This window comes from Manis pentadactyla, chromosome 10, assembly GCF_030020395.1.
Source record: "Manis pentadactyla isolate mManPen7 chromosome 10, mManPen7.hap1, whole genome shotgun sequence".
Taxonomy (NCBI): Eukaryota; Metazoa; Chordata; class Mammalia; order Pholidota; family Manidae; genus Manis; species Manis pentadactyla.
This window is the reverse complement of record NC_080028.1, coordinates 62,615,111-62,641,291: the sequence shown is the minus strand read 5'-3', so window position 1 is coordinate 62,641,291 and position 26,181 is coordinate 62,615,111. Positions and strand designations below refer to the sequence as shown.

Sequence of the window (26,181 nt, the reverse complement as noted above, 5' to 3'; positions counted from 1 at the left end):
TGTTTAATGACCCCTTTGAGAAGTTGAAGAAAGATAAAGTTCCTCACAGAAGAAGAGGGCACATAAACACATAGTCAGAATTTTACAGGAAGTTTTTAGAGATTCATGGACACCCTGAAGCAAAGTTAGTGACCCCCTAAATGTTCATAGAGTAAATTTAATCTTCCACACAGTGCTGGGGTTTTTTTTGGATAGCGCACTTCCCTCAACTCTCCACCCTATAAAATTGGTAGATGGGTAAAAGATGGGTGAACCAGACATTTACACTCAAAGTATCTTTGATTTTTCATATAACTAAAGCTTATCCATATGCCTGCTATGAAAGAGGTCTTCTTATTCTAAGTAAAATTGCTTTTAATGTGAGCAAGCCATAGAGCCTGAAGATAATTTTAGCAACTGTCCTTTCTTCACCTTAGCTGGCCTGGGAGCAGAAATTTCAGTCAGGAGTGCTAGAAACACGGCTCCTCCTCAAATCCCCACTACTCTTAAGGCAGTTCCATATAGCCTGGAACACATGATTAAGAATACCACAGAGGTCTTCACCAGAAGTACCACAGAAAACTACAGCCAAACCAGCAGCGAGAGGCAGCACCCCAATCTGCAGATGACTGGAATTGCAGAGGCATCTTGGGCTCCCTGGACCATTCCACCTGTCTCCATCACCACAGAAGAGGTAAGGGGAGAAAGGGCTTGGAGTGTGGCTTGTGAAGGTCTCAGAAAGTCCATCACTTGAAAAGACTTGCTTGGCTGGATATACTGCTACTCAAGTAAGTGATAGGTGCTCTGTGTCCTAGCTGCTAATTGTGTATGAATGCATTTTGTGCAGTAAGAAAATCTTCAAGAGAGAACTAAAAAGTCTCCATCTTTATAAAGTGAAGGTAATTAGACTGCCATGTCATAACTTCACTCCTGTAGGTTGGCCACATTTCTGACCAAAGTCAGGGTTCATAGTCTTACACATAATCTAAAACCAAGAAATAGGAATTGAAACCAGAACTTTGTTGATTCCCCTGCATATGTATCATCATCATGCTCATAAGGGAGGGGAAAGAGAAGCAGAGCAATGGGAGGCTCAGAAATTACTATAATTGATTTGTGAACCTGGCCACGTACCACTTTCTGCTCTGCATCCACAAGAGGATAGATCATCAGAGGGTCGAGTGGCCACGATGTTTAGAGTCTGCTCATACAATGGTTTGGTTTCAGTTGTTCATCTCTTCGGTTCTGCTTTCCATTCAGGGTTTTAGGCCACCATTTTAGGCCAAAACAGTGTAATAAAGGCAAATAAAATAAAAAGCTAAGGTTTCATTTTGCAGTGTTTAACTGTACAAGCAACCCAAATAATTTAAAGAAAGTGAAAGTCCAACCCTATGCATATCACTTACCATCTATTTTAGTGTCCTGGTTTCTTTCTCATTGTGCAAAATTTAATACTGCGCAGGGTTCTTTACTAGTGAGCGCATACTTCATTATTGATCACAAAACAAATACAACCAGTACATTGAATGACTAATAGGACTTTATTTATATCCCCACCTTTCCTTTACTATAAATCTTCTCTGCAACCTAGTTCTTCCCTTGCCTCTGAATAGAATTTAGGCAGTCCTCATGACTTTTCTGGGCATTTTTAAAATCACTTTAAAAGTCAACACTCAAAACAAAATGGATAACAAAGATAACCCAAACTCTAAGATCAATTTAAATGTTAGTTGCTCCTCTCCCATCACTCCACCCAGTTTGGGGAAGTAGGGAAAGGGAATATATCCAAATTCTCTTACTCCCACTTGCCTTTTTGCTCCCCCTCCCCACAATTTGATCACTATGGTTCATATCTGGAAAGTTGTGGGGGAAGACAGGAAATGGAATGGAGTGGAGTGAAATGGAACAGAGAGCAGTGGATGGGGCAGAGCATGGTGGAGTGGAATAGTGAAATGGGATGGGATGCTAGGGAAATGAGTCAATTGAAGTGGTATGGAAGCGGGTAGAAATTGGTGAGCACTCGGGTAGCAGATGACCCATCTGCTGTCAGTGTCCAGGTGTGCTGGTCATGTTGAGTAGCTGTGCTTTTTTTATTGCCTAGGTGTTTTAAAGTTTGTATGGATCTAGTATTTAATATGTTTCTGTTGTCTTATATATATAGTGTTATCATTCATTCAAGGCTAATTATCCTGTTCCTTTTTCTCCCTTCTTTCTAATTCCCCCGACTTCATCTCTTAGTCACCCTTCAACTTCCCTTATCACCAAGAAAAACTGTAAGATAAGAAAGAGGAAGAGGCATTGATGACTGTTCAATTTACTGGCTTTGGAAAATGTTCATCAACTCAACAAATGTTCTGTAAGGACCTAACTAGTGTCAGAACAGAGTAATTGAGAACTCAGACTTTGAGGTCAAAGCCCTGACTCTGCCTCTTACTAGCTAGTGACCTTGCAAGTTACTTAAACTTTCTAAGCCTCAGTTTTCTCATCTATACAATGGAACCTGTACCTTTGAGGGCTGTTTCAAGGACTGGGAGAGACAGTGCATGTGAAAATGCTTGCTACAGCACTTGGTCCTTACTAAGCATTTCAGATTTAATAACAGTTACTGTATTTTTCACTGGGACACAAAGATGAATGACAAAATTGTTGCCTTCAAGGATTTCACCATCTGCTGTGGTGTTGAGAAAATAGAGATATACCCAGGATTTCTTGGAATACAAAAGCAAGGTTCCTGACTGGTGTGAAGATATCAGGCAATGTCCTCTGGGGAAGAAATACCTGAACTGAGCTTAAAGTGTAGGAGTTAATCTAAGAGGTGTGTTGGGGAGAGTTGGGGGGAGGTAGAGGAACTAGGATGGGGCAAGATGAAGAGTTAGAAAGTGCTTTTAATTTTTACCTAAAATTAGCCTTTTAAAGAAACTTGGGAATTTTATCCCTTCAGTCATTCCATACTCACTTACTGAGCACCTACTATTTGCCAGACATTTGAAGGATGTGGAAAAATAGGTAAAGATGGTATTATAGAATCACATAGGTAGAACAACATAGTCAAAATCATTGAGTGTAGGATCAGCACTTTAATAAGAATATAGAAAAGACTTCAACCATGTAATCTCCCTGTAATTATTCTCCCATGCACAGAAATTGAATATATACTGATGTTCTCAAGCATATGCTTTCAAACATAGTCTTCATCCAGAAACAATCACTAGTTTCTACTTGCTATTTCAATTAGTGACACTACTAAACTATCTGCCATTCCTTTTGTTCTCATACATATGTAGCCACTAGGCAGAATTTAGAACACTTAATGTGAAAAAGAAATCTATAGCAGAAAGAACAAAAGTTGAAATACTAAGGTTTAATGTTTGGAAATTCTACGTCATTGCTGCTAATTAACACTTAATGGAGGGGCCCCAGTGTTTTAGATCCACAGTCAAAGGACGAGGTGGGGTTGGAACACAGTGCTGGGAGTGGTGGTAGAGATGTCACTTACAGAACATTTCCAAAAAGAAAGTGGCTTGTCTTTGTCTTTCCTTTCCTCAAGAGTCCCTTTGAGAGGAAGGAAACATGAAGAGATGCTGTACGGTATCTGCAGTGAAGTGAATCTAGGAGATGGAAAGAATAGCTAAGATTAGTGTGCCAGGGACTAAGCCCTTTCATGTACCTTGGGAGGTGTGTACTTGCAGCCATTGTCCATCACTGTGTAACACACCACTGTGTCCTCCTTGTGCATGGCCCATTGTAAGTCAGGCCAGGTACAGGTGTCAGAAATGTGTCCTGCATATACCAGTCATTCCTTCTGGGCAAGATGAGACAGGCAGGGCTGGGGCAGCAGGAAGTCGGTCTTCTGAGGGAATCTGAGCAATGGGGTGCAAGAGGAAGGGTCAAATGTAGAAGAGTGGCCTCCCCATGGAGGGAGGACTTGGAGTCCACTTTACCTTCAAAATCTGACCAGCCTCCACTTATTGTTGAGCAATAGACTCTCCTGAGAAGTCCAGTCTGGTTCTCCTCTTAGCCACATGACTTTGGTGGAGGTGGTTCAATACAGTGGTAAAGAGTTAGGGCTCTAGTGTCAGGGAAATCTGGTTTAAATCCTAGTGGTGTCACCTACTAGCTATTCAACTCAAGTCATACTTGCTTCCTCTTTAAAATAAAAATAATGAAGGCTACTCTATCTGCCTCATAAAACAGCTGTGAGGATTAAAATCTGATTAAGCAAAGAGCTCAGTAGATTACATGATAAGTATTTGGCAATGTTAACAATTAATACTAACTACTGGTTTTTGCGTCACTGTTTCTTTCCACCCTGTCTGCTTCACGGGGTTGTTGTAAGAATCTGATGAACTAATATCATATGTGAAAAATTCTATGAGGATGAAATGTTGAACATGCATTAACAATGTTCCTGGCTGGTTCTGATTCTGCTAAATATCCATAAATCTTGTTTGGAGGTACACCTCCTTCTTCCCCACCCCACCCTACCCCAGCGTTGGCCTGGGAGAGGGATTGCATTTCCTCAGTTCATGAATAGCCATTGTGGTGTAGGTCTAGGTTTAACAGTTCTGTACTTCCTTCCATTTGACCTTCAAAGAGATCACAGTGCAGTGTGAGCCTCCAAGTAAGTAAGGATGCAAATACAGAAAAACCCCGCCTCCCCTCATACTCTCCGGGAATAACCTCCTTTAGTGTGTTACTCAAAGTACACAGGGAGTCTCTGTGCTGCCACCCCTGTCCTGTGGTCAGAACTAAAGATGGGCCCACAACTCCCCTTTACTGAGGCCAAGGCTCCTGGGGAGAAGTGCAAAGACATAGCAAAACAAAGCAGCGGAAACCGCCCTGTAATCATTCCTCACGAACTAGGGCTCTTAGACTGTCTAGAGGGAATGGGACAAAATATAAATGATTCTGAGACTGCTGATAGTTCAGAAAAGGCCATGTTAGGGTATAAGAGATTGTGTGAGGGATATGTATCTGAAGACCCAATTTAGACTTTGCATCATTCAAACCTAATTCTCTTGGTCTGCCAGCTAGAGTGGATTGGCATATGCTAATAGCATAATATGATTTACAATTCACTCGACCCTCTCCAGCTTTAATATCTCAGGGACTTTTCTTTAGTTTTCTTTCAATTATAAGTGATTTGTATTACTTTCCATTTTGTGCACAAAAATACTGTGTTCATATTTTTTCACAATATAAATCATACTCACATAATGCAGCCATGAAACAGAATATGTGCATCAAAGTGGGCTCTTTAACACGCCAGTACTTCTCTGGCACTTCGGTTTCCCAAGGCAGAGGAGGGCTGAGGCAGTGTGGGGAGAGAATGACAAAGGAAAGGGAAAATGAGATCAAAGGAGAAAGGAGGATGTACTCCTAATTGAGATAGGAAGTCTGTGGGCTCAGCCCCAGCCTTACAAATATCAGGATCACCAGGGTAGCTTTTTAAAGATACAGATTCTAAAATTTCTGCCTCAGGCCTATTGAATCAGAAGTTACTGAGGTTGGACCTCAGCACCAAGAGTATACAATTCTCCCCATTGATTCTAATGTGCAATTGGGTTTGTAAGCCATCAGAGAATAATTGCATAATCAACTTGTTAGAACAAACAGTGAACCCAGGAGAAGAGGGAAGGTATTGCTGGAGATGTATAACCCAAATCTAATCACAAGGGAACATCAGACAAAGCAAATAGAAGAAATACTATGGAAATGACTGATTTATATTTTTCAAAAGGTCAATGTCATAAAGATCATTTTAGAAGGCTGAGGAAGTGTTCCAGATTTAAGAGGATTAAGAGATTTGACAACTAAATATGATCCTGGGTTGGCTTCTTACTAGAGGAAAAAAACAAAAATGGTAAAAAGGACATTATTGAGATGATTGACAAAGTTGAAATATAGATTGCAGATAAAGAAAGCCTTATATCAATATTGAATTTCCTGAATTTGATGGCTTAACTGAGATTATGCACTTCATTCAGGATATATGCAAACTACTCTGAAATGTTTCAGATTAAAGTAGCATATATATGGAAAGAGAGTGTTAAAAAATCAACTAGTGGGTCTGGGTAAGGTATGTGAAAACACTCTACAATTCTTACAATGTATAAGTTTGAAAATTTTTCAAAATAAAAAAGTTAAAAAAACTAGTAAGAGCAGTTTCCTTTAGGACATTTAGAGGGTAGAACCCCAGGAATGTTACTGAGTTAGGGATAGAACAGCAGCTCACTCAACTAAGACCTGTCTGTCTTCTTCATGGACTAGGGAAGAGAGCGGGTGGCAGGGGAAAGGGGCACAAACACCATGAGTGAAGATAAGATGAATTTGCAAGAAAGAGCAGTAAAGCCAAGAGTCAGAGCTGGCAGATCAGCCAGATGATAAGTATGCAGATAAGATAAAGAAACTGTGGAAGAGACTGCTAACTGCTTTAAATCTCTGCAATTTACTCCAGCTACATATTGGGGCACCCACTTATTCCACTCACATTCCACTCACATGTTCACAGCTGAAAGGGGAAATGGTGTGGATTCCAGGAGCTGGCTTTGAAGTTAAAAATCCCTTCCATTCTTCCCACATTCTTGGGGAGCTGGCAACAGAACACTACCATTGCTAAATTCACCTGCAATCCCCACTGGCTAACCTATTTGGGAGGTACTCTGGAGGCACCTGATTTTTCTTCTAAGCTCTTCTGAGTTGGATCCCTAATAGATCTGGTGCAGTAAGCCCACCCGTGTGTGTAGCTTTACGATGCTGATGCTACACTTGGAGAACTTGCCCTCTCCATCTGTGGGGCTATGAACATTTGTGTTCGCCCTTCTTTCTGCAAAGCTCTACTTCCAGCCCAGTGCAGCAGAGCTGTGGAGAGGATACTGGAAGAGCATGTTCTGCTAAGAGTTTTGACTCTGGTGGCCTGAATCGGGTGACCTCCTGATTATTCAAAAAGGATTAGATCTTTCATGCAGTCAAAGCCCGTCCATTTGGAGCAGGGGCAGCTGGACACTGGTTTATCCAAAGGCTTAGGTGCTAGGTATTCTTGGATTCTGTGATGCTAAGCGTTCCAGGTCTGCAGTGGAGAAGCCAGATAATACAATTTTGTTTCAGATTTGCAAATATTTAGCCATCCCCTTTGTTAGTGGAGGGGGCTGGGAATGTTTGCTCTATCAGTATAAAATAGTCATTGAATCTCCATACTTGGGGATGTGAGGGAGATAATGAAGAGACATGACTCCTTCCTTATGATGTAGCTGATGGTTTTATCATTACATTATTGAACAACATGATAAAATCCTTTGATTTTTCACTTTGATCACTGTCAGCCTGAACATTCTGGGACTGTAAGATGCCCTGTGTCTTGCTCATCCAACAGAGAAAGGTAAGATGGGGTAGCTGTGTGGAAGAGGCAGGTAGAATGTGGGCCCAACAAGCCTCCAACTTGTGACTTTTTAAAGAAAAGCCAAAATCTGTATTTTTTATATGTAAAATCTATTTTTCTCAATATTATCTACATATTCCAATTTTTAAAATAATGTTAAGATTATACTATAAAAGCCAGACTATGCACATGCAGGCCAAATATTGAACCCTGTTTGTGACCTCCAGAGGTCATGGGAAATAATATTCTAGCAACATGATATAAGAAAAAAAGAAGACAGTCTTTACCTTCCATCCAGTCATCACTTCCTAGGGGAGATGAAACAGGTGATTGTTTATTTTCAGTTTTCCTTTTCTTTAAAGCCAGTGTTAGCCATGGTTTGTTTATCTGCTCTCCTAGGATTTGGATATTTCTGGAACTCATGACTTAGCTCCTGAAACCATAATGTATAACAGCCACTCCCACACTGCTACCGGAAGCATTAACACCTTGCCTTGGTGGAGCAGACTCATTTCTGAGGGTGGGGCAGTAGGGACTGAAAAGGGGCAGTGAAGATTCAGCAGAAGCTCTTGAAGTTGAAAAAATGATTAGTTTGCAGACACATCTGGTTTTAAGGCATTCATTTTTGTGTGGTTACAAAGCTATAACAAAAGCTATGCAAAACCCATTTCCTCCAGATTAAAAAAACAAAACAAAAGAAAAAACTGGGGTAGGGGAAGAGGGTGAGAAATTGATGTAGAAAAAAATACCAGGAAACCTTAAAGATGTGCCTGAGAGAGATGCTGTGCCTGCTGCTAGAGACATATCCGGCACTCCCACCCCTCCCTTCCAGGATTTAAAAAAGTCTTGGCCAGGCCAATGGTCAGAGCAGCCTGTCTTGTGCTGATCTACTGAAGAGTTTCTCTTGGTTACAAGATTGAAAGCAATGATAGTTTATTAGCATTTGAATGTTCTCAGAAAGACATTTTCATTTGTGGACTTTGTCATCTGTAGAATTACTAGGGACTCAGCATTCATGATTTACTGATATTCATATACTATGATTATTACTAATAATCTTAGTATCTAACATTTGTTGAGCCCTTTAGCAAAGGATTGTGCTATACCTATAATATACACCTTCTCATTTAATCCTTGCAACTGCCCCAAGAATGCCTGTATTATTTCGATTTTCCTGGAGAACTGACCTAGGAACTAGAAAGATTCCTTGACATATAAACATCCCCAAATCATAGCCCTAAAGAAAAAAGTTGATCATTGTCTTTTTTTAAAAAAACTACTTATCAAAATTATCTTACCTTAAATTTTAATGCACTTCTTTTTAAATGCATGACACCTGTGGCAGGTTAAAATTATATTCACTTTTGCAGTAATTTACTACTGAGCCAGCTCAAATTAAAACTTAGAAAAGGATTTGCCATCTTGTAATTGTCTTTAATTGACACATTCCCTGATTGCTAGGCCTCCTTTTTCAAAATATCTGGGGAAACACACATGAGCATTGTATAACAAAAGCAATTTCCTCAGAGGACAAGGTATCAGAATTGGCCTGTCATCTAACATTTATTAAGTTTGCTGCATGTTGGTCCTTTTTCCTTTAGCATCTGTATTTAATTTTTATTGAGAAATAAATATAAAAACATGCATATCATATATTATAAATGTATATAGTATACATTAAAACATACACAATATAGACATTACATACATTATATATGCATATATAAGTATACATGTTATATAAAATATAAGCATTTTTATATTTTTTATTTATATTTGTTTTTATATTATTTACATATTGTATTTACACATTATTTATATTATTGACATATTATTATACATAGTTTACATTATTTATGTATTTATCATTATATTATGTAATACATATATATTACATATAATACAAAATATTGTATCACAGTTTACTTGACACATTCTAAAATTGTTCAGTATCTTCTCAATCAGTTGTACAGCTTCTTGTAACCAGAGAGCTCAGTGGGATTTGAAAGAAAAAGCACTATAAGATATCTCTAATGCTTCAGAAGATTGGAGACTGACGAAAATTAGGCTTGGGGTGGATTAATGATTGTGCATTGAGCATTGACTCCCCTATACAGAATTTTATTGTTGTTAACAACCATTTGGTCAATAAATATGAGAGACGCCCTCACACACACACAAAAAAAAGAAATGAATAGCAGTCTAATGTGTGATGAAATGGTAGGAATTTAGAGTGGGTTTAAACCTATACTTTCTCCAGCAACATCCATTAGATCTGGAGTGAAGTTAGAGGAAGAGGAGGAACATTGAGTGCCAACTTCATAATGACTGTCTTCATGTTTTAGAGTAGGTGATAGGTTCAGGGAAGTTAAATCATTTGTTTGACAGTAAAGAGCTAGTTAGTAGTAGAGATGAAATTTGATTCAAGTCTACCTGACTTCAGTAACCGTTTGCTTTGACACTCTGGTGGGGAAACTGGGAAGCTAGGGCTTGGAGACTGGAAAAGTAGATCTGATGGAAGGTCAAAGGAACATAGTAGCTTAAGGGGAAACTCTCTCTTGGGTCTAGTCTAGGTAGAAGTGAAAATGTCATCAGGAGATACATTTGAAAATAAAATGTCAAAGGACCAAAAGCCATATGTAGTATGAAGAGCAGATGCGGTATGAGAGGAGGGAAGTTAGTATCAAAGCTTTGAATCCTGGAGATGGAAAAACCAAGAGTAATACAAAGGTTCAAGTGGTGGAGAACAGTTGAATATATGAATACTCAAAATATATGGAGTTTTGTAAGCATTTAAAGCCAGATATTGGAAATGTAGCATGGGCCTAAAAAAAAAAAAAAAGATATCTCTAAGTCTTTTAAATATAACATGATATCTGGTGCAAGGTTTAGGGTAGAGGGATTCACTATCTGAGATGTTTGTTTGGACTTTAAATAATTGTTTTCACCAACTAGAGCTGGAAGTCTTGTTTGAGAAAAAAAAAAAAAACAGCCATATTATTTGACTCCTCCACAGCATATATCATTCTTCCCCTGGTGGTAGGGCCCTAGAACTTACATTTCTGGCAAGTTCTCAGATAATGCTGACGCTACACTTTGAGAACCACTGTCTAAAGGCTACTACCTCCTTCCACCCCCTCCTGTCCTTCCTTTCTTCTTCCCTGTCACTCTTTTCTTTCCTCCCTCTTTCTCTTTCCCTTCAAAATCAATCTTCTCTTCTCCTTTTTATTCTTTTGCTCTTCCCTCTTTTTTCCTCTTTTCCTTCCTTCCCTCCTTTCCAAGGTGATATTGGAGGATTCCAGCAGGAACATACTTAGAAGTACTTGCTTAGAGTATTTATTCATGCAACAATATTTACTGAGCAGCTGCAAAGAATCATCCATTCACACAATGGATATTTGTTAAAACGCTACTTTTATACCAAGCTCTGTGCAAGAAGAATAAGACCAAGACTCTGCCCTAAGGAAATTCCCCATATAATGAGAAAAGCAGACATATAAATAATTATATGCACATACACACACATAATTAGTTTATTACCAAGTGTTATTAATGTTCTGAGTTAAACAAATCAGTTTCTGAGATGAAGAACAATAAAAGAACACTTTTTTCCTTGTAAGGTTCGAAAGGGCCTGGCCCCATAAAGGTGTGTTTGAGTTGTGGCCCAAGAAGATGAAGTGGCAGGCATAAAGGCCCTGGGGCAGGAAAAAGTCAGCTCCAGTGGGGTGTCTCCAAAACCTACACCAGGACCTGGCACACAGTCGGTACTCAGTCAGTGTTTGCTGAATGAATGAGTAAATTAATTATCAGATGCAGGCCACTGAAGCATAGGAGGCAAACAGGAGAGAAGTGAGGGGTGAGCAAACAGACACCAGGTCATGAAGGACCTTTTAAGTCATAGATAAAGTTTGGATTAACCCATCAACTTCCCAGTCCACTCTGCTGTCCCCTTATCCCCTCAACCTTCCCCACACCCAGTTCAAACACTGATCTACAGTAGTCGTTCTTAAAGTGTGGCCCTTGGGAACCTGAGGACCAATTGTGTCACATTTATGTTCATAATGTGACAAGAGCCATGCTTTCATCCATGAAATCATAATTAATGATATGCAAATTATAACATGTGTTAATTAATTGCCATGACAATTTGTTTGAAAGACAGCTGTTTGTTCACTCAGATCTAATTGAAAGCGGCCCCACCCTTCCCATGCAGTCTGGGAAAGGTTTTCTAGTGGCAAAGAGAAGAGGTCATCCTCTGAAAACTTGGAGTGGCTGATCCCAAATTCCTGGAATGTAGTAACTTCTAAAGGAAATGCAGTGTCACCAGGCAGGAGACACAGGTTCAAAAGAAGTTGAGGAATTTCAAACAAAGATGAGAACAAAGAAAAAACTGAATCAATTTATTTATATTTTGTACAGTAGTTTCAAAGAGCAAAGATGATACTAGCAGCTTTTCCTAGTCTCATACTGCCTTGAATCCATGACATTTCTAATTTCTTATGTTAATAAGAAAAAACATAATCACAAAAAAGCCTAACTTTAAACTTTCCCTCATTGTTTCATATTATGTTCATTCTTATGAGTCACTTAGGACCCACTAAGTATTTGTCAGTTCTGCTGTGAGCTTTAAGAGTCTCAAAAAAAAAAAAACCAAATTAAAACAAAACTGGCAGTTATATACCTTTGGAAAAGTCTATGACTACAAGTCCTTCCCTTCACATATTGCTATGATTCTTCATACATATCAATATTAGAATAGATCAAAGACAACAGATGATTCTAAATGTATGTGCCTGTCTTTGACAAATCAAAAATAAAATAATTGTATTTAAAGAAATCACCCTTTCTTTTACTAATTCCTATTCCCAAGGACAACATTAGCTCATCGCTGTTAGTAATAGAATTTGGAAGCATCTAGACTGTTGTGAGGATATTTTGTTATTGCCTTGTTTGATTAGTCCTCTTCAAACTTTGTCTATTTGGTGCATTTGGGTACATCAATTATAAGGAAGGAATGTTAGACAGTGTATTGGAAATGAGACATAATTTTAACATTAACTTAGAGGGTACAGTAGGTTGGTGGCATGTTGTGTTTAAAAAAAAAAAGATATTTGGGAAAACTTGGAGGAGTTTGAATTTATTGAAGATTCCCACAAAAGAAGGAAGAGTATTTAGTATACTTGGGTCAGAAGATTCCAAATCTGATTGACAATTTATGAGAAAATTTTATAAACCTCAATGGAAGAGACAAAAAGGATAGGCAGCAAAAGTTAAGAAAGTGCAAACCAAGTGGTGGATGAGTTTAAAAATTGTCTCAATATTTTGCTTTTATCACCTGGGTACATTTTTGCTCTTTGGTTCTCGGGAACTAGTTTTAAAATACATTTTCAGATACATGATCATTCAGGAACCGAGACAAGTCACTAAAACGGCATAAAGTTAGTGCTGCAAACTGAATAAATTCCAATTTTTTGTAATAGGGGAGCTGAGCCAGCAGCAGTATTTTCCACAAACAAGAGTTTATATTGCTTTCTTATTTATATTTCTTATTTGGTCATTGATGAAACTGCACTGCTTGTGGACTAAACAGTCGATGGTGGTTATATTTGTTCTTGGTTAGCACCGTTGGCGTTAAGATTTAGGGAGAACGCAGACGGCTACCCGGGAGAAAGCTGAAAGCGAAAGGCGGGAAAAAATAAAGGTCTTGTCGACGATGGACAAGAGCCTCTGGGCGTCTTTTTCTCTTTGTCAGGGGCCTGCGCTTTGGGACAAATGAATACCTTGAGGTGAGAAGGGCAAAAACACTCTAATAAAAGGCTTCAGGAAAGAGTGCGGCGACCCAGGGAAACGTGCTGTGGTCAAGTTTAATCCTGGGAAAAGAGGCCGTGGAGAAAGCAGAGGAGGAAGATAGGAAGGAAGATAGGCAGGGGGAGGCGCTGGGTGCGGAGCGCGGAGGGGGGCGGGCGCGGGGCTGGAAGGTGAGAGCGGGCGGTGCCGGCCGCGGCCAGGACGGCGCGGAGAGGCCCCCAGGGCGAGAAGTGAGAGTCGGGCGCAGGTGGAGGCGGAGCCGAGCGCCGCGGGACGGCCGGGACCCCGCCAGCGCGGCCAGCTGGGCCCGCCCGGCCCCCTGGGCAGCCTCAGGCGTTGGCTCCTCGGGGCTCCCTCCCTCGCCCGCGCATTGTTCCTTTGCCGGGAGACGAGGAAATTGCCTTTTGATTGCGGAAGTCCGCGGACGGGCCCGGGGCGAGGCCGCGCGGGTCAGAATGGCAGCGTGGGAAGGGCGGCGCGCCGCCCGCCCCCGCCGCCTCTCGCGTCCGCAGCCCGCCCGCGGCCGCAGCAGCCCGGCGAGCAGCCGCAGCGGCCGCGGCCCCCGCGCGTCGCCAGCCGGGAGGGAGGCGTCCTGCGCCCGCGCGGCGCGCTGAGCGCGCGCAACAGGTGGAGCCGCGCCGCGTCCCAGCCGCTGTGTCGAGGCGCCGGGCCCCGGTGGGCGCGATGCGGAGCCATGGAGCCTGGCTGGCTTTGTGGACCGCCCTGAGCCTGCTGCAGGTGGGTGGCCTTGGAAGACGTCGCGATAGCGCGCCCCCTCCGCGCCGAGAACCACATTCCCAGTCCAGGTTCTCGTCTCCTGAGCTGTATTTTGGGACTTGCTCTCCCTTGAGAAGAAAGATCCTCTTATGAGCCCCGAGCCAGACTCACAGCTCATTCTACTGTGAAAGGCAAAAAGCCACCTTCTTTTTCCAAAAGAGCGTTTGGGGAAAATGTTGCCAACCCACCTCTGCCTTGGTTCTTTTCTCTGGCTGGGGGGAACGGGGGAGCAGAGGCAATTTGGGGAGCCTACTGTGGATATGTCCCCGGTCACTATAGTCTGCAGGCTTCAGCTGTTGTTTCTGATTCCTTTGCAGACTGGACTGGGGGAGCCAGTAAGATGCAACTTCACTGTGACGGAGTCCAGGGTGTCCAGCCGGTCCGTGTCTCTCCAGTGGAGAACTTTGGGGTCACCCTGTAACTTTAGCCTCTTCTACAACAATGACACTTCGGAGGTAGCGTGGTGCCACCCCATGCGGATAGACAACACCACCTATGGATGTAACCCCAAGGATTTACAAGCAGGAACCATCTATCACTTCCGGATTGTTTCTCTGGATGGAGAAGAGAGAACTGAGGTCCTGCAAACAGGTAAGGGTGACAGGTGCAGTGGGATGGCCAGGGCTCTCAGGGCTGAGCCCTGCCTTTTCAAGCTGGTTTTTCATTCAAGTCCAGGCACACAAAAAAATAAAAGTAAAAATGTCTGTGAAGGTAAATACTGACAAAGATTGTTGTCCCCCCAGATCTGACCAAAACCAGCTTAGTTGATGTTCAGAAATTTCCTTAGGGCTGAAAATAGTATACTAGCCACTTCAAGTGGGCATGTAGCAAAGAGAAAGTGTGGACTGAGGAGGAAAGTTGTTAAAGTGATATGGTTTGAGGTTGGTTCTATGGCATTTATTTGCCAAGCTCTGAAATAATTTTAACTAAAGGTTTCAGAATAAATTGTGGAAGTGCAATGATAAGGATACGCCTTTCCCTAACTTACTTTTGTTTTTGGAACCAGGACATAAAATATTCATGAATAGAACAGAGCCATTCATAGGGGAAAATTAGAAAAGCCCCTTTAAGTGAGGGTACAAAAATTATTTTCTATCAGTTGAATTTGAGTAAGTACAGCAGTGTACTATTGGAGAACATCCTTTGGTTACTCTGCATCTCAAGTCAATTATTTTTCTTACACTTTTGGTAAACCCTTCCATGCATACATGGCAAGAGTCTGTCTTTCCTGCCTCAGTTTCTCATCTGTAAATGAGTATTAGACTTGGTCATTCAGATCCAGCTTCTTACCAAGGGCCAATCATTTGTGTAAGGGCTGTCCTATATGTTAGCTCATTAGTTCCACCAGCCACCCAGAGATGCCCTCTAAATTCTCTTTGATGTTCTACGACTTCATTAGTCTTCCTTTTAACATTATCTGCATTTGTTGCACTAACGAACTTTACTTTCATCCAGAAATTCAAATTTAACTGAAAAATTCTGGAAATTAAATTGAGAAATGTATTGTCCTTACTATTCTTTCACATTCAGTCTGAACAAAGATCACTTCCTTAGCTACAGTTCTTTAAAGAGGTGTGAGTACTTTCATCTCTCTGGGCAGTTGCAGGAGAGTCAGGAAATGTAACTGGGTTCATGTTGTAAGTCAATCAAGTATTAATTCTCTCATTTTTTCAAAGAAAAAAGTTAGACTGCCCAGTTACGTGACTTGACTTACTTCAGATGGAACTTTCAGATAATTATTGAGATTCACAGAAACTTAAAGTGAAGAGACACCACTTGTTAAGAATTTGGTTGTGTTTTCCATGGCATCAAACCTAGATGGATATCAACCACTTTACAGAAGTTTAAGCAGAAGGGTTTTTAGTCATAAAGTTGCTGATTTCTTGGTAGGTGAGTATAGTTTTTTGAACAATCACATTGCTAATACTGTGAAATTTATGACAGAACAAAAGATGTTTTGATCTTTTACTTGATAAGTTATCTGTGTTGAATGAGGCAAATGATTTTTAAAAATAGATGAGGCTTCAGAAGCTTATGTGAGAAATTATTTGAATATTGGAAGATTTGGCAAAACCAAAGGTATTAAGAAGTCAGAATATAGTCATTTAACCCAGAGGTTTTGCTTTTTTGGATAAACATGGATGGAAAAGGGCTCCCTATGGGTATTACTAGTTAGAATGAGCTTTGAGTTCAATTATGCATGTAGATGTTTCCAGTCCACATTTGTGAAATGCAAGAAATATTTGCATTTAATTGACTACATCAAATTAATAAAGACTTCATCAGCATTTACAGTGTGCTGGAATTCAGGTTCTCATCATTTTTCTTAAGGAATTACTCTTTATAGTATCCAAATATGCTTTCACCACACAGTTTATGAGCCCCATGGTATATGAAATTTGCAGGTGATGTTTGTATAGTGGTATTTTTTTCACACTTACTTGTATGATGGTATAACCCTCCTTAGGAGTCTCTACATTTTAAAAACAATTTTGCTTAAATAAATAAACATTTTTATACATTAAAATTTTAAGAACTGTTTCAGGGAGGATGTTTTTGGTTGAGTTTATTTACTTTTTGTCATTAGTGCTTTCTATATTTTAAGGACTTGAATTTTTCATTTAGGTAAGGGAAAGTGGTAGTCTTCCTCTCTATTTATTGCTAAGCTGCAGAGGTGAGCTCCACAAATCCTATTTTACTGTTTTTAAAGCAGGACCAACAAATAGTATAATATTAAGTCTGAGATATAATTTCAAACAAAAAGTCATTCAGAACGCACTCTGCTTGCCTTACTCCATTTTGCCTTTCTCATGCATCTAAAATAAAGTAGAGTGAAGAGCCTGATATGATTCGGCTACAGATAAAGCAGTTGCTTAGATTATCTCTGGTATCATTCCAAATGATAATGTGGCTGCTTATTTTTCCTGATAAATTGCATAAATAGTTATTTTGGTGTCATGTAGACATGACCTTAAAGATCAGACATTTGAACTAAGTGGGAACTATTTCAGCAACAGTGTGCACTCTAGATTTCAGAATCAGAAAGCATATGTGTATTCAAATTCAGTTCAGCGAATATGTATCGAACATGGATACTACAGGGAATTATGCCACGTAGTGGCCCGTGAGCTCATGAAGATGCCAAGCAGAACATGGCCCCTGCCCTTGTAGTCCTGTGCAGAGGAATGGGAAGGTCATGGTGAGGGTAATGACAGCTTTACCATCGCCTTTGCAGGTAAAGACTTTGCTCTGCCTCCTTTGCTTTCATAACCACAGAGAAGGAAGGCATTTGGCAGTTCTCAGGTTCATTTGGTCATGAAGTGGTGAATGCAACAGCCACAATAAATTGAAAGTCAAGTTATTTCGTTGTGAATAAGCCAATTTGAAAGCCAATTCTCTAACTTTGATGATAACAGATATTGATAGTATTCAACTGATACTCCATAGTGTCAATGAAGATAACAGAGACTGAAGTACTCCACTTTTGTACCACTGTGTCCTCAGAGTCTAGAGCAAAGGCTGCAAACTGGTAGTCCCTGGGGATGTGTAGGCGTCTAAATAATAGATATGTTTTGTTTAGCTCACCTAGTGTTTGTGAAAACCCAGATTATTTCACCAGCATAAACAATGGGAAATTCACATAAAGACCAGATGTATAGATTCTCTTAGAGTATTGGAAGATTTGGCAAAACCAAACCAGTCTGCCTAGAACTCTCTAGAGCTGAGTTGTCAATTGTCAATTTCTCTCCTTTTAGATACCAATCCATAGGAATACCCCTGGACCACTTCATTTATTTCCACACTTGAATGCATTCTAAGGATACTTGAGTTTGTTCAAATGAAACTTTAGAGTTTTCATTTACAACATTTGAGGGGCTTTTATCTTCCCACCAACCAGAAGTTCTTTTTTAGTACCTCAAATAGCATCTAGCACATGGTAGGTGTTCAATAATACTGATTAAATGGATGGATACATGGATAACTAGATAAATGAATGAATAACCGAATGGGTGGGTCTATGGATAGCTAGCTAGGAGAAGTACATGTACTAAAAATATGGTCTATTTTCTTTGGATTGTAGGTAATTTGTAGAGACCAAGGAAGCTGTCTGGTGGTAGAGAACTTTACCTATAGAAGGAGTAGCTTAGTGGCATATGCCTTCTTGTTAGTCAATTTCAGTTGCTTATTAATTAGCCTAGAACAAAAGGAAAAAATTATTTTAGTTCTTTTAATGTAGCTAATTCCTTTGTCTTTAATAAAAACTATTTTAGGAGCTTTAATTACCAAATCACCAAATTAGGTATTATTTCCACTTCAAAATGTTGCTTATTGTATTGGTTTACTAGGGCTTCCATGACAAACATGCCACAGACTGGGTGGATTCAACAACAGCAATTTATTTTCTCATGCCTCTGGAGACTTAAGCCCCAAATCCAGGTGTCACCAGGTCTCTTCTGAGGCTGCTCTGATTAGCTTGCAGATGCCACCTTCTCACTATCCTCACATGCTTGTCCCTCTGCTTGTGCCGCCTGTGTCCCATGAGGACGTCTCCAAATACAGTCACATTCTGAAAGACTGGGGGTTAGGGCTTCAATGTATGAATTTTAAAGGGACACAGTTCAGCCCATAACACATATAGCTTTAATTTTTCAATAATTTTAGGCCATTATTTCTCACTAATGTCTGTAAACTACTTGTAAATCAAAATGTCTTGCAGAGTTTGGTATAAAAGCATATTCTTAGCCCCCACATGTAATGAATTAGGAGGAATGGAGCCCAGGTTATCTGATTTTAAATAAATATCAAAGTGAATCCATACACACTCAAGTTCAAGAGCTATTGACATAGTTTTTCATTGGCATTAAGATTTCGGTACCATTCCTGTTTATGTATGATTAAACCTATAATGCCTAGAAATGTTTATTGTCCTTCCCAGGAAGAAAATAATACTCTAATAGTTGTCTTGTGCTTTTATACTATATAAGATACTTCTTTCACCTACCCTATTTAGTAGGTAAGAGTATAAAATATGTATTACACTGACCCCATTCTGTTTAATTTCATCCTCCTGGCAATCCTATGGAGGGAGTATTTTGAAAGAGCAGGTTGCACAGCTAAAAGCTGAGTTCTGAAAACAACTTTCTCCATCACTTACTAGCGAGGTTTCCTTGGACAAATTACTAATCTCTCTAAACTTGTTTACTAATCTATAGAATGGGAATAGTGATAAAAATAATGCCTACTTCATGGTGAGATATTAATTGGCTCATACATAATTTCTAGAATAGTTTTTATCTCAAACTAACCGGCTAGTGAATTTACCATTATTGCCTTCAAGTTGGAGATGAGTTTCATATTCATAAAAATTAATCACGAATCCACACAACTAATATATGATTGGCCCAGAACTTGGACCCTGGTTTACTAACTCCAATTCTTTCCCTACCCTGCAGAAAAGATACGACTTTTAAGTTATTAGTTCTTTGTAATTGCCATATGCTATTTTGTTCTTCTCAAGTCAACTTTTTTAAAATTTGGTATCATTAATATAAAATCACATGAGCAACATTGTGGTTACTATATTCCCCCCATTATCAAGTCCTTACCACATATCCCATTACAGCATTACAGTCACTGTCCATCAGCATGGTAACATGCTATAGAGTCACTACTTGTCTTCTCCGTGCTACACTGCCTTCCCCCTGTCCCCCGCTATGTTATGTGTGATAATCATAATGCCCTTGTTCCCCTTATCCCTCACTTCCCACCTACCCTCCCCCATCCCTTTCCCTTTGGCAACTGTTTGTCCATTCTTGGGTTCTGTGATTCTGCTGCTGTTTTGTTCCTTCAGTTTTTCTTTGTTCTTATACTCCACATATGAGTGAAATCATTTGATACTTGTCTTTCTCCACCTGGCTTATTTCACTGAGCATAATACCCTCTAGCTCCATCCATGTTGTTGCAAATGTTAGGATTTGTTTTCTTCTTATGGCTGAAGAATATTCCATTGTGTATATGTACCGCATCTTCTTCATTCATTCATCTACTGATGGACACTTAAGTTGCTTCCATTTCTTGGCTATTGTAAATAGTGCTGTGATAAACATAGGGGTGCATATGTCTTTTTAAAACTGGGCTCCTGCATTCTTAGGGTAAATTCCTAGGAGTGAAATCCCTGGGTCAAATCGTATTTCTATTTTTAGTTTTTTGAGGAACCTCCATACTGCTTTCCACAATGGTTGAACTAATTTACATTCCCACCAACAGTGTCAGAGGGTTCCCCTTTCTCTGCATCCTCACCAGCATTTGTTGTTCCTAGTCTTTTCTATGTTGGCCATCCTAACTGGTGTGAGGTGATATCTCACTGTGGTTTTAATTTGCATTTCCCTGATAATTAGCGATGTGGAGCATCTTTTCATGTGTCTGTTGACCATCTGAATTTCTTCTTTGGAGAAAAGCCTGTTCAGATCCTCTGACCATTTTTAATTGGCTTATTTGCTTTTTGGGTGTTGAGGCATGTGAGTTCTTTATATATTTTGGATGTTAAGCCCTTGTCAAATATGTCATTTACAAATATATTCTTCCATGCTGTAGGATGCCTTTTTGTTCTGTTGATGGTGTCCTTTGCTGTACAGAAACTTTTTAGCATGATGTAGTCCCATTTATTCATTTTTTATTTTGTTTCCCTTGCCCAAGGAGATGCATTCAGGAAAAAGTTGCTCATGTTTATATTCAAGAGATTTTTGCCTATGTTTTCTTTTAAGAGTTTAATGGTTTCATGACTTACATTCAGGTCTTTGATCCATTTTGAGTTTACTTTTGTGTATGGGGTTAGACAATAATCCAGTTTCATTCTCTTACATATAGCTGTCCAGTTTTGCCAACACCCACTGTTGAAGAGGCTGTCATTTCCCCATTGTATATCCATGGCTCCTTTATCCTGTATTAATTGACTATATATGCTTGCATTTATATCTGGGCTCTCTAGTCTGTTACATTGGTCTGTGGGTCTGTTCTTGTGCCGGGGCCAAATTGTCTTGATTACTGTGTCTTTGTAGAAGAGCTTGAAGTCTGGGAGTGTAATCTGCCCCACTTTATTCTTCCTTCTCAGGATTGCTTTGGGTATTTGGGGTCTTTAGTGGTTCCATATGAATTTTAGAACTGTTTACTCTAGTAGTTCGTTGAAGAATGCTGTTGGTATTCTGATAGGGATTGCATTGAATCTGTAGATTGCTTTAGGCAGGATGGCCATTTTGACAATATTAATTCTTCCTAGCCATGAGCACGGGATGTGTTTCCATTTATTGATATCTTTTTAAATTTCTCTCATGAGTGTCTTGTAGTTTTCAGAGTATAGGTCTTTCACTTCCTTGGTTAGGTTTATTCCTAGGGTTTTTTTTCTTTTTGATACAATTGTGAATGGAATTGTTTTCCTGATTTCTCTTTCTGCTAGTTCATCATTAGTGTATATGAATGCAACAGATTTCTGTGTATTAATTTTATATCTTGTAACTTTGCTGAATTCAGATATTAGTTCTAGTAGTTTTGGAGTGGATTTTTTAGGGTTATTTATGTACAATATCATGTCATCTGCAAACAGGGACAGTTTAACTTCTTCCTTGCCAGTCTGGATGCCTTTTATTTCTTTGTGTTGTCTGATTACCATGGCTAGGACCTCCAGAACTATTTTGAATAGAAGTGGGGAGAGTGGGCATCCTTGTCTTGTTCCTGACCTTAGAGGAAAAGCTTTCAGCTTCTTGCTGTTAAGTATGATATTGACTCAAGTCAATTTTTGAAAGGAAAAGATATGTTCTGAAATACTTGAAATCTACATTTACTTAGCCTACACCAGGGTGGAATAATGACTAAATATGCTACAGTGTGAAGAAATTTTAATCAGCTATTGATTTTCTGTTGTGTTGAACTTTTGGTGATGGGCTTCAGTATTTAGTAATCGGCCACTTGCAGTCTACATCAGGAATTCTAAGGTCAAGCTGAGCTACATGTATCAAATGAACCAACCCAGTTCTCTGAACTTGATCTTCTTTTGTGTGCTTATAATACTTTCTCCATTGGTCTGACTTCATTAGGCCTGACATTCTACAGGTTAGCCAGAAAAAAATAAACTCTAATTGGTTCCAGCAGAATAAGCAAAGAACAAAGAAAGATGTTCCACCTTCCATTCCCACATACCAATTCACTGAATCCCCCCTAAGGGATAAAGAATAACACAGACACCTTTCTGACTATTAGGGGAAATTCATATATGATTGAATGTATATAAATGAAGATAAATATATGTCTATAAACAAACAATATGCAACTAAAATTAACATGGTAGGTATATAGATTTCCAGGGATTTGGGGTTTTGATTTTGTTTTATTTCTTTAATATGGAAAAACTCAAACACAAAGAAAGTCAACAGAATATTATGATGAGCTATCATGTACTCATCACTTACCAATTGATAGCCAATCTTGTTTCATCTATATGAAGCCCAGTCCCCTATCCCCTACCCACTAACTCATTCCATTGATAAATATTTCAGTATGCATTTCTGAAAGATAAGGATTACTTTTAACATAACCACATTATTATGATACCTAACATTAATAATAATTCCTTAATATCTACATGTGCAGGTTTGGAAGCACACATCAAGTGATAGCTCATTAATTTCTATATAAGAAAGACTTCTGGACAGCAATCTGATTAGAAGGGGAAACTAAGGGACTTCTCTTTATGCTGCATGTATGTAGCACTTTAGATAATATTGAGAACGCCTCAGTTTTAATATCAAAGCATTCAGATGGAGCTACTGAAGGATGTCATGGGGATGAGGGCATTAAAGTCCCCACCAGCGGTCAGGGTACCCTCAGTTATGGAATGGTTCTCTATCACTCCCGAGAAGTGAGCCTACTGTGCTTCCGTTTACACTGCTTTCTTGCTCTGCAATGCCCTTTCTTCTCTCTGATTTCTAAGTCCAACCTGACCTTCCACATGTGTTCGTTTCCTTCATGAAGCCCACCTCTGAGACCTTAACCCTTGGAAATCATACTCCATTTGTATCTTTAGCATTGATGCTGGCCTGTGTTACTTTTAACAGCAAGAAGAACAGCAACACTGATACCAGCTATCACTCACTGAGCACCCAGTCTGTGCCAGGGCTGCACTTACCACCTCACCTGCATGACCTCTTAACACTTACAACTCTGTGAAGTAGGTATTGTTAGTCCCACTTTCAGATGAGGAAACCAAGCATCAGCAAGGTTGCCTAAAGACACGGTTGTGACAGTGTTGGGATTTGAACCCAGGTCTAGGATGACATCAAAGTCGCCCTCCCTGGTAACTGACCTTTTTTGTGTCCCTTTTTCACATATGTCAACTGCCTGAGTAGACTATAGACTCTTAGAGGGTCGGTCATCTACTACGTACATACCTAGGGCTGTGTACGACGACTGCTGAATAACATGGCATCTTCCACTGTTGTTAATGATGAATCAAATGATTGTCAAAACTGCTTTAATTTCCCTTTCAAGTTTGTTACAACTTGGAAAGTTCCTTACCACCTGAACTTTATATGTATAAAGCTGATAAATCAAATGCATGTTAATCTGATGTGTTAACATAATAGAGTTATGTCATCTTACAATCTTACAAGAAGTCAGAAAGCCAACTATAGTTAAATAGCAACAACATCACAAAGTAAAAGAACACCGCTGCTCTATAAATTTATATAATTAACTGGAGATTGTGAGCAACAGCTTTTTCATTTTGTTCCTCTGCCAGTTTCCAAAACTCTGTGTCAAGGGATGCTTTGAGACTTTTGCCCCTCCTTACCCTGATTTCCATCAAAAAATTCCCAATTATTTTATATGAATAGTTGATAGTTGATGTTCACTCCGTCTTATGCAGAGAGCTGCATAAATGCAGCTTCCATTCTCCTAGGCACCCTGCTTTTAACTGGAATAGCATCCCAATTTCTGTAAAGGTACAGAAATTGACTATAATTACTAAAAAGGTAGATTTCTTGGTCTGGAGTTTGTGGTGAAAGATAAGATGGAGGTGGGGGGAATAGCATCCTGTTTGAGGAGACTTTGAGTACCTACCATAAAACTTAGACTTCATCTCATGAAAAGTTCTTGGCGCTTCAAGGGGGATGAGGATGGCAAATGGAAGAGAGATACAGAGCAGTTATTTGGCAATAGTGGAGGAAAGATAGAAAATAAGGCAGATACCCAGAAAGCTCTTGGAGTAATCCAAACACAAGGTGATGTAAGGCAGTTACATTAGGGGGGAAAGAAAGAACAAACAAGAAAAACATTTTTTAAAAAACTCAATAAAACTTCCATGGCCACAGAATTAGATTTTGCTGTCCTTAGTGTTGTTACTCATATTACCTATATTAGCATGTTGGAACCATTAAGTGAAAATTCTGTACATTTGCCTACTATTTTCCATAGACATCTGGTTTGATTTTTTTTTGTTCTGTTTTGTTAGACTGAATATGCATCTCACAGCATCTTCCCACTCTGCAATAGCTAAGGTGAGATAGAAAAAAATGCATGACTTGGAGCCAAATATTAAAAGCTCAGCTATACTATTTGTTACTTATATAACATAAGTGAGTCAGTTAATACCTCTGACCTCCTATTCCAACTGAGAAAGCACATTGTAAGCTGCATCACAGCTGATGCAGATATACTGGGATGCTATTATGACTTAAAGAAATGCTTTTGGTACACTAGCCCATGGATTGACTGTGCTCTTGTTATAAGGTTGAATTGAGTTCCAAAATAAATATTATCATTTGAATTCTAAACACTCTGAAGATCCCTATATCAAGAGATAATCATGTCTTAATGGCCATGCAAAAGAATTTTTAAACAAGCATTTCTCACATTTTATATATACATGAGTTTCTCCCTCTTCCTAAGCACATATAAAAAAAATGAAAGAAGGGAGAAAGGAAGAATTCATTTTGGTACAGGACTTTAGCTAAACTTCATCTTTTCCTCTGAGAACAGAAAAATTGGGTTGACACCAAGCCTACTTATGAAATCCTGGGGCTTCCTGATACTGGCAGACTTACTGAGATACAGCAGGGGAATACTACAGAACTTTGCATCTGGCATTCCATATTCCAGGTCTGTCTGGAGCTAGGAGGTACAAAGATATTTTTTATGGCTAATGATAAATGTTGATATGTTGATTGAGATTAAATTATAGATTAATGGTTTTTGACAGTTTTCACAGTTTATGCTACCTCAGTGGTTACTGTATGTATGATAATGATGGGTGGAAAAAATGGAAAGGCTATAAATGCACACATATGTGCATTGATATGTCTGGCCATCAGCATAAATTACATTAAGTCAGGTAAGGTTTTCTAATTACATTTACACTGTCCTATGATTAGAAGATTACAGACACCTAACTAAATTTTCGAACAGCACTAAAAACGTCTTTCTCTCTCTCATATATATGTATATATGAAATTAGCACCCCTGAGGGAAGAACCTAACTTGTTTCTAATAAGATACTGAAAAAAAATTTTTAACATAGCAGAGTTTTCACTGGGCTAAGATTGAAAAGAAGTCTGAAAACGAGTTAACTTCTGCAGCATGCATAGGAATAGTGGACAACGGCCAGCAAAGGGCTTTATCACAGGATAAATGGGGTTTTAAGTGTTTGTTTCCAGTGCAGGTTCTCGCAGCCCAGGCACTTCCCAGTCTCATTGTTCCTTTGTTTTGGCGGATGTACAAAGGATTGACTGTTTTGTTTTCTGGCTCAGAGAGATTAGATAAAGTCTGCATTTCTGAACTTCACCCTCTAGGCACGCAATCTTAAAATTTATTTTTTATAGCTCATATTTTACATCTTATGTGTGTTTAGATTATATTGATCATAATTTTTTTTTAACTTTTATCTGGCTTGGTTGTAGACCTAGATGACAGTATTGATCCCTTTTGAACTATCACTAGAAAGCAGCTGTCCCTCTCATCCATGTCCTTAAACTGCCTCTTCAGCAAAAATGCGTCACCTCAGTTGGCTATGATAAGGTTGTTCTTGGGTTTCAATGGTCTGTTAGAACTTCATGGTGGTGAGTCCCTTATCCTTGCCAGGCAACAAGAAAAGTTTCTGTGAAGGGAAATTATTATGTTCCTTCTCTTTATTATGACATCCTGAAATATAGACTATTACATAGGGTAGAAAATTTAAATAATATTATAAGAAA

The 26,181-nt window shown here is 39.3% G+C and overlaps 1 protein-coding gene across 4 annotated transcripts in view; it reads left to right on the top strand.

The window, feature by feature from the left end:
* PTPRB (protein tyrosine phosphatase receptor type B) overlaps positions 1 to 26,181 on the top strand; it is a 122,908-nt gene that overhangs the window by 9,571 nt on the left and 87,156 nt on the right. For 3 of the 4 annotated variants that reach the window (XM_036917636.2, XM_036917635.2, XM_036917634.2), the window contains exons 3-4: positions 417 to 673; positions 14,260 to 14,533. In XM_036917636.2, coding sequence (XP_036773531.2) covers positions 417 to 673; positions 14,260 to 14,533 — 531 coding nt within the window. Of the gene's footprint in view, positions 1 to 416; positions 674 to 13,387; positions 13,904 to 14,259; positions 14,534 to 26,181 lie in introns of those variants that run through there. The other variant, XM_036917637.2, reaches the window with a different exon arrangement.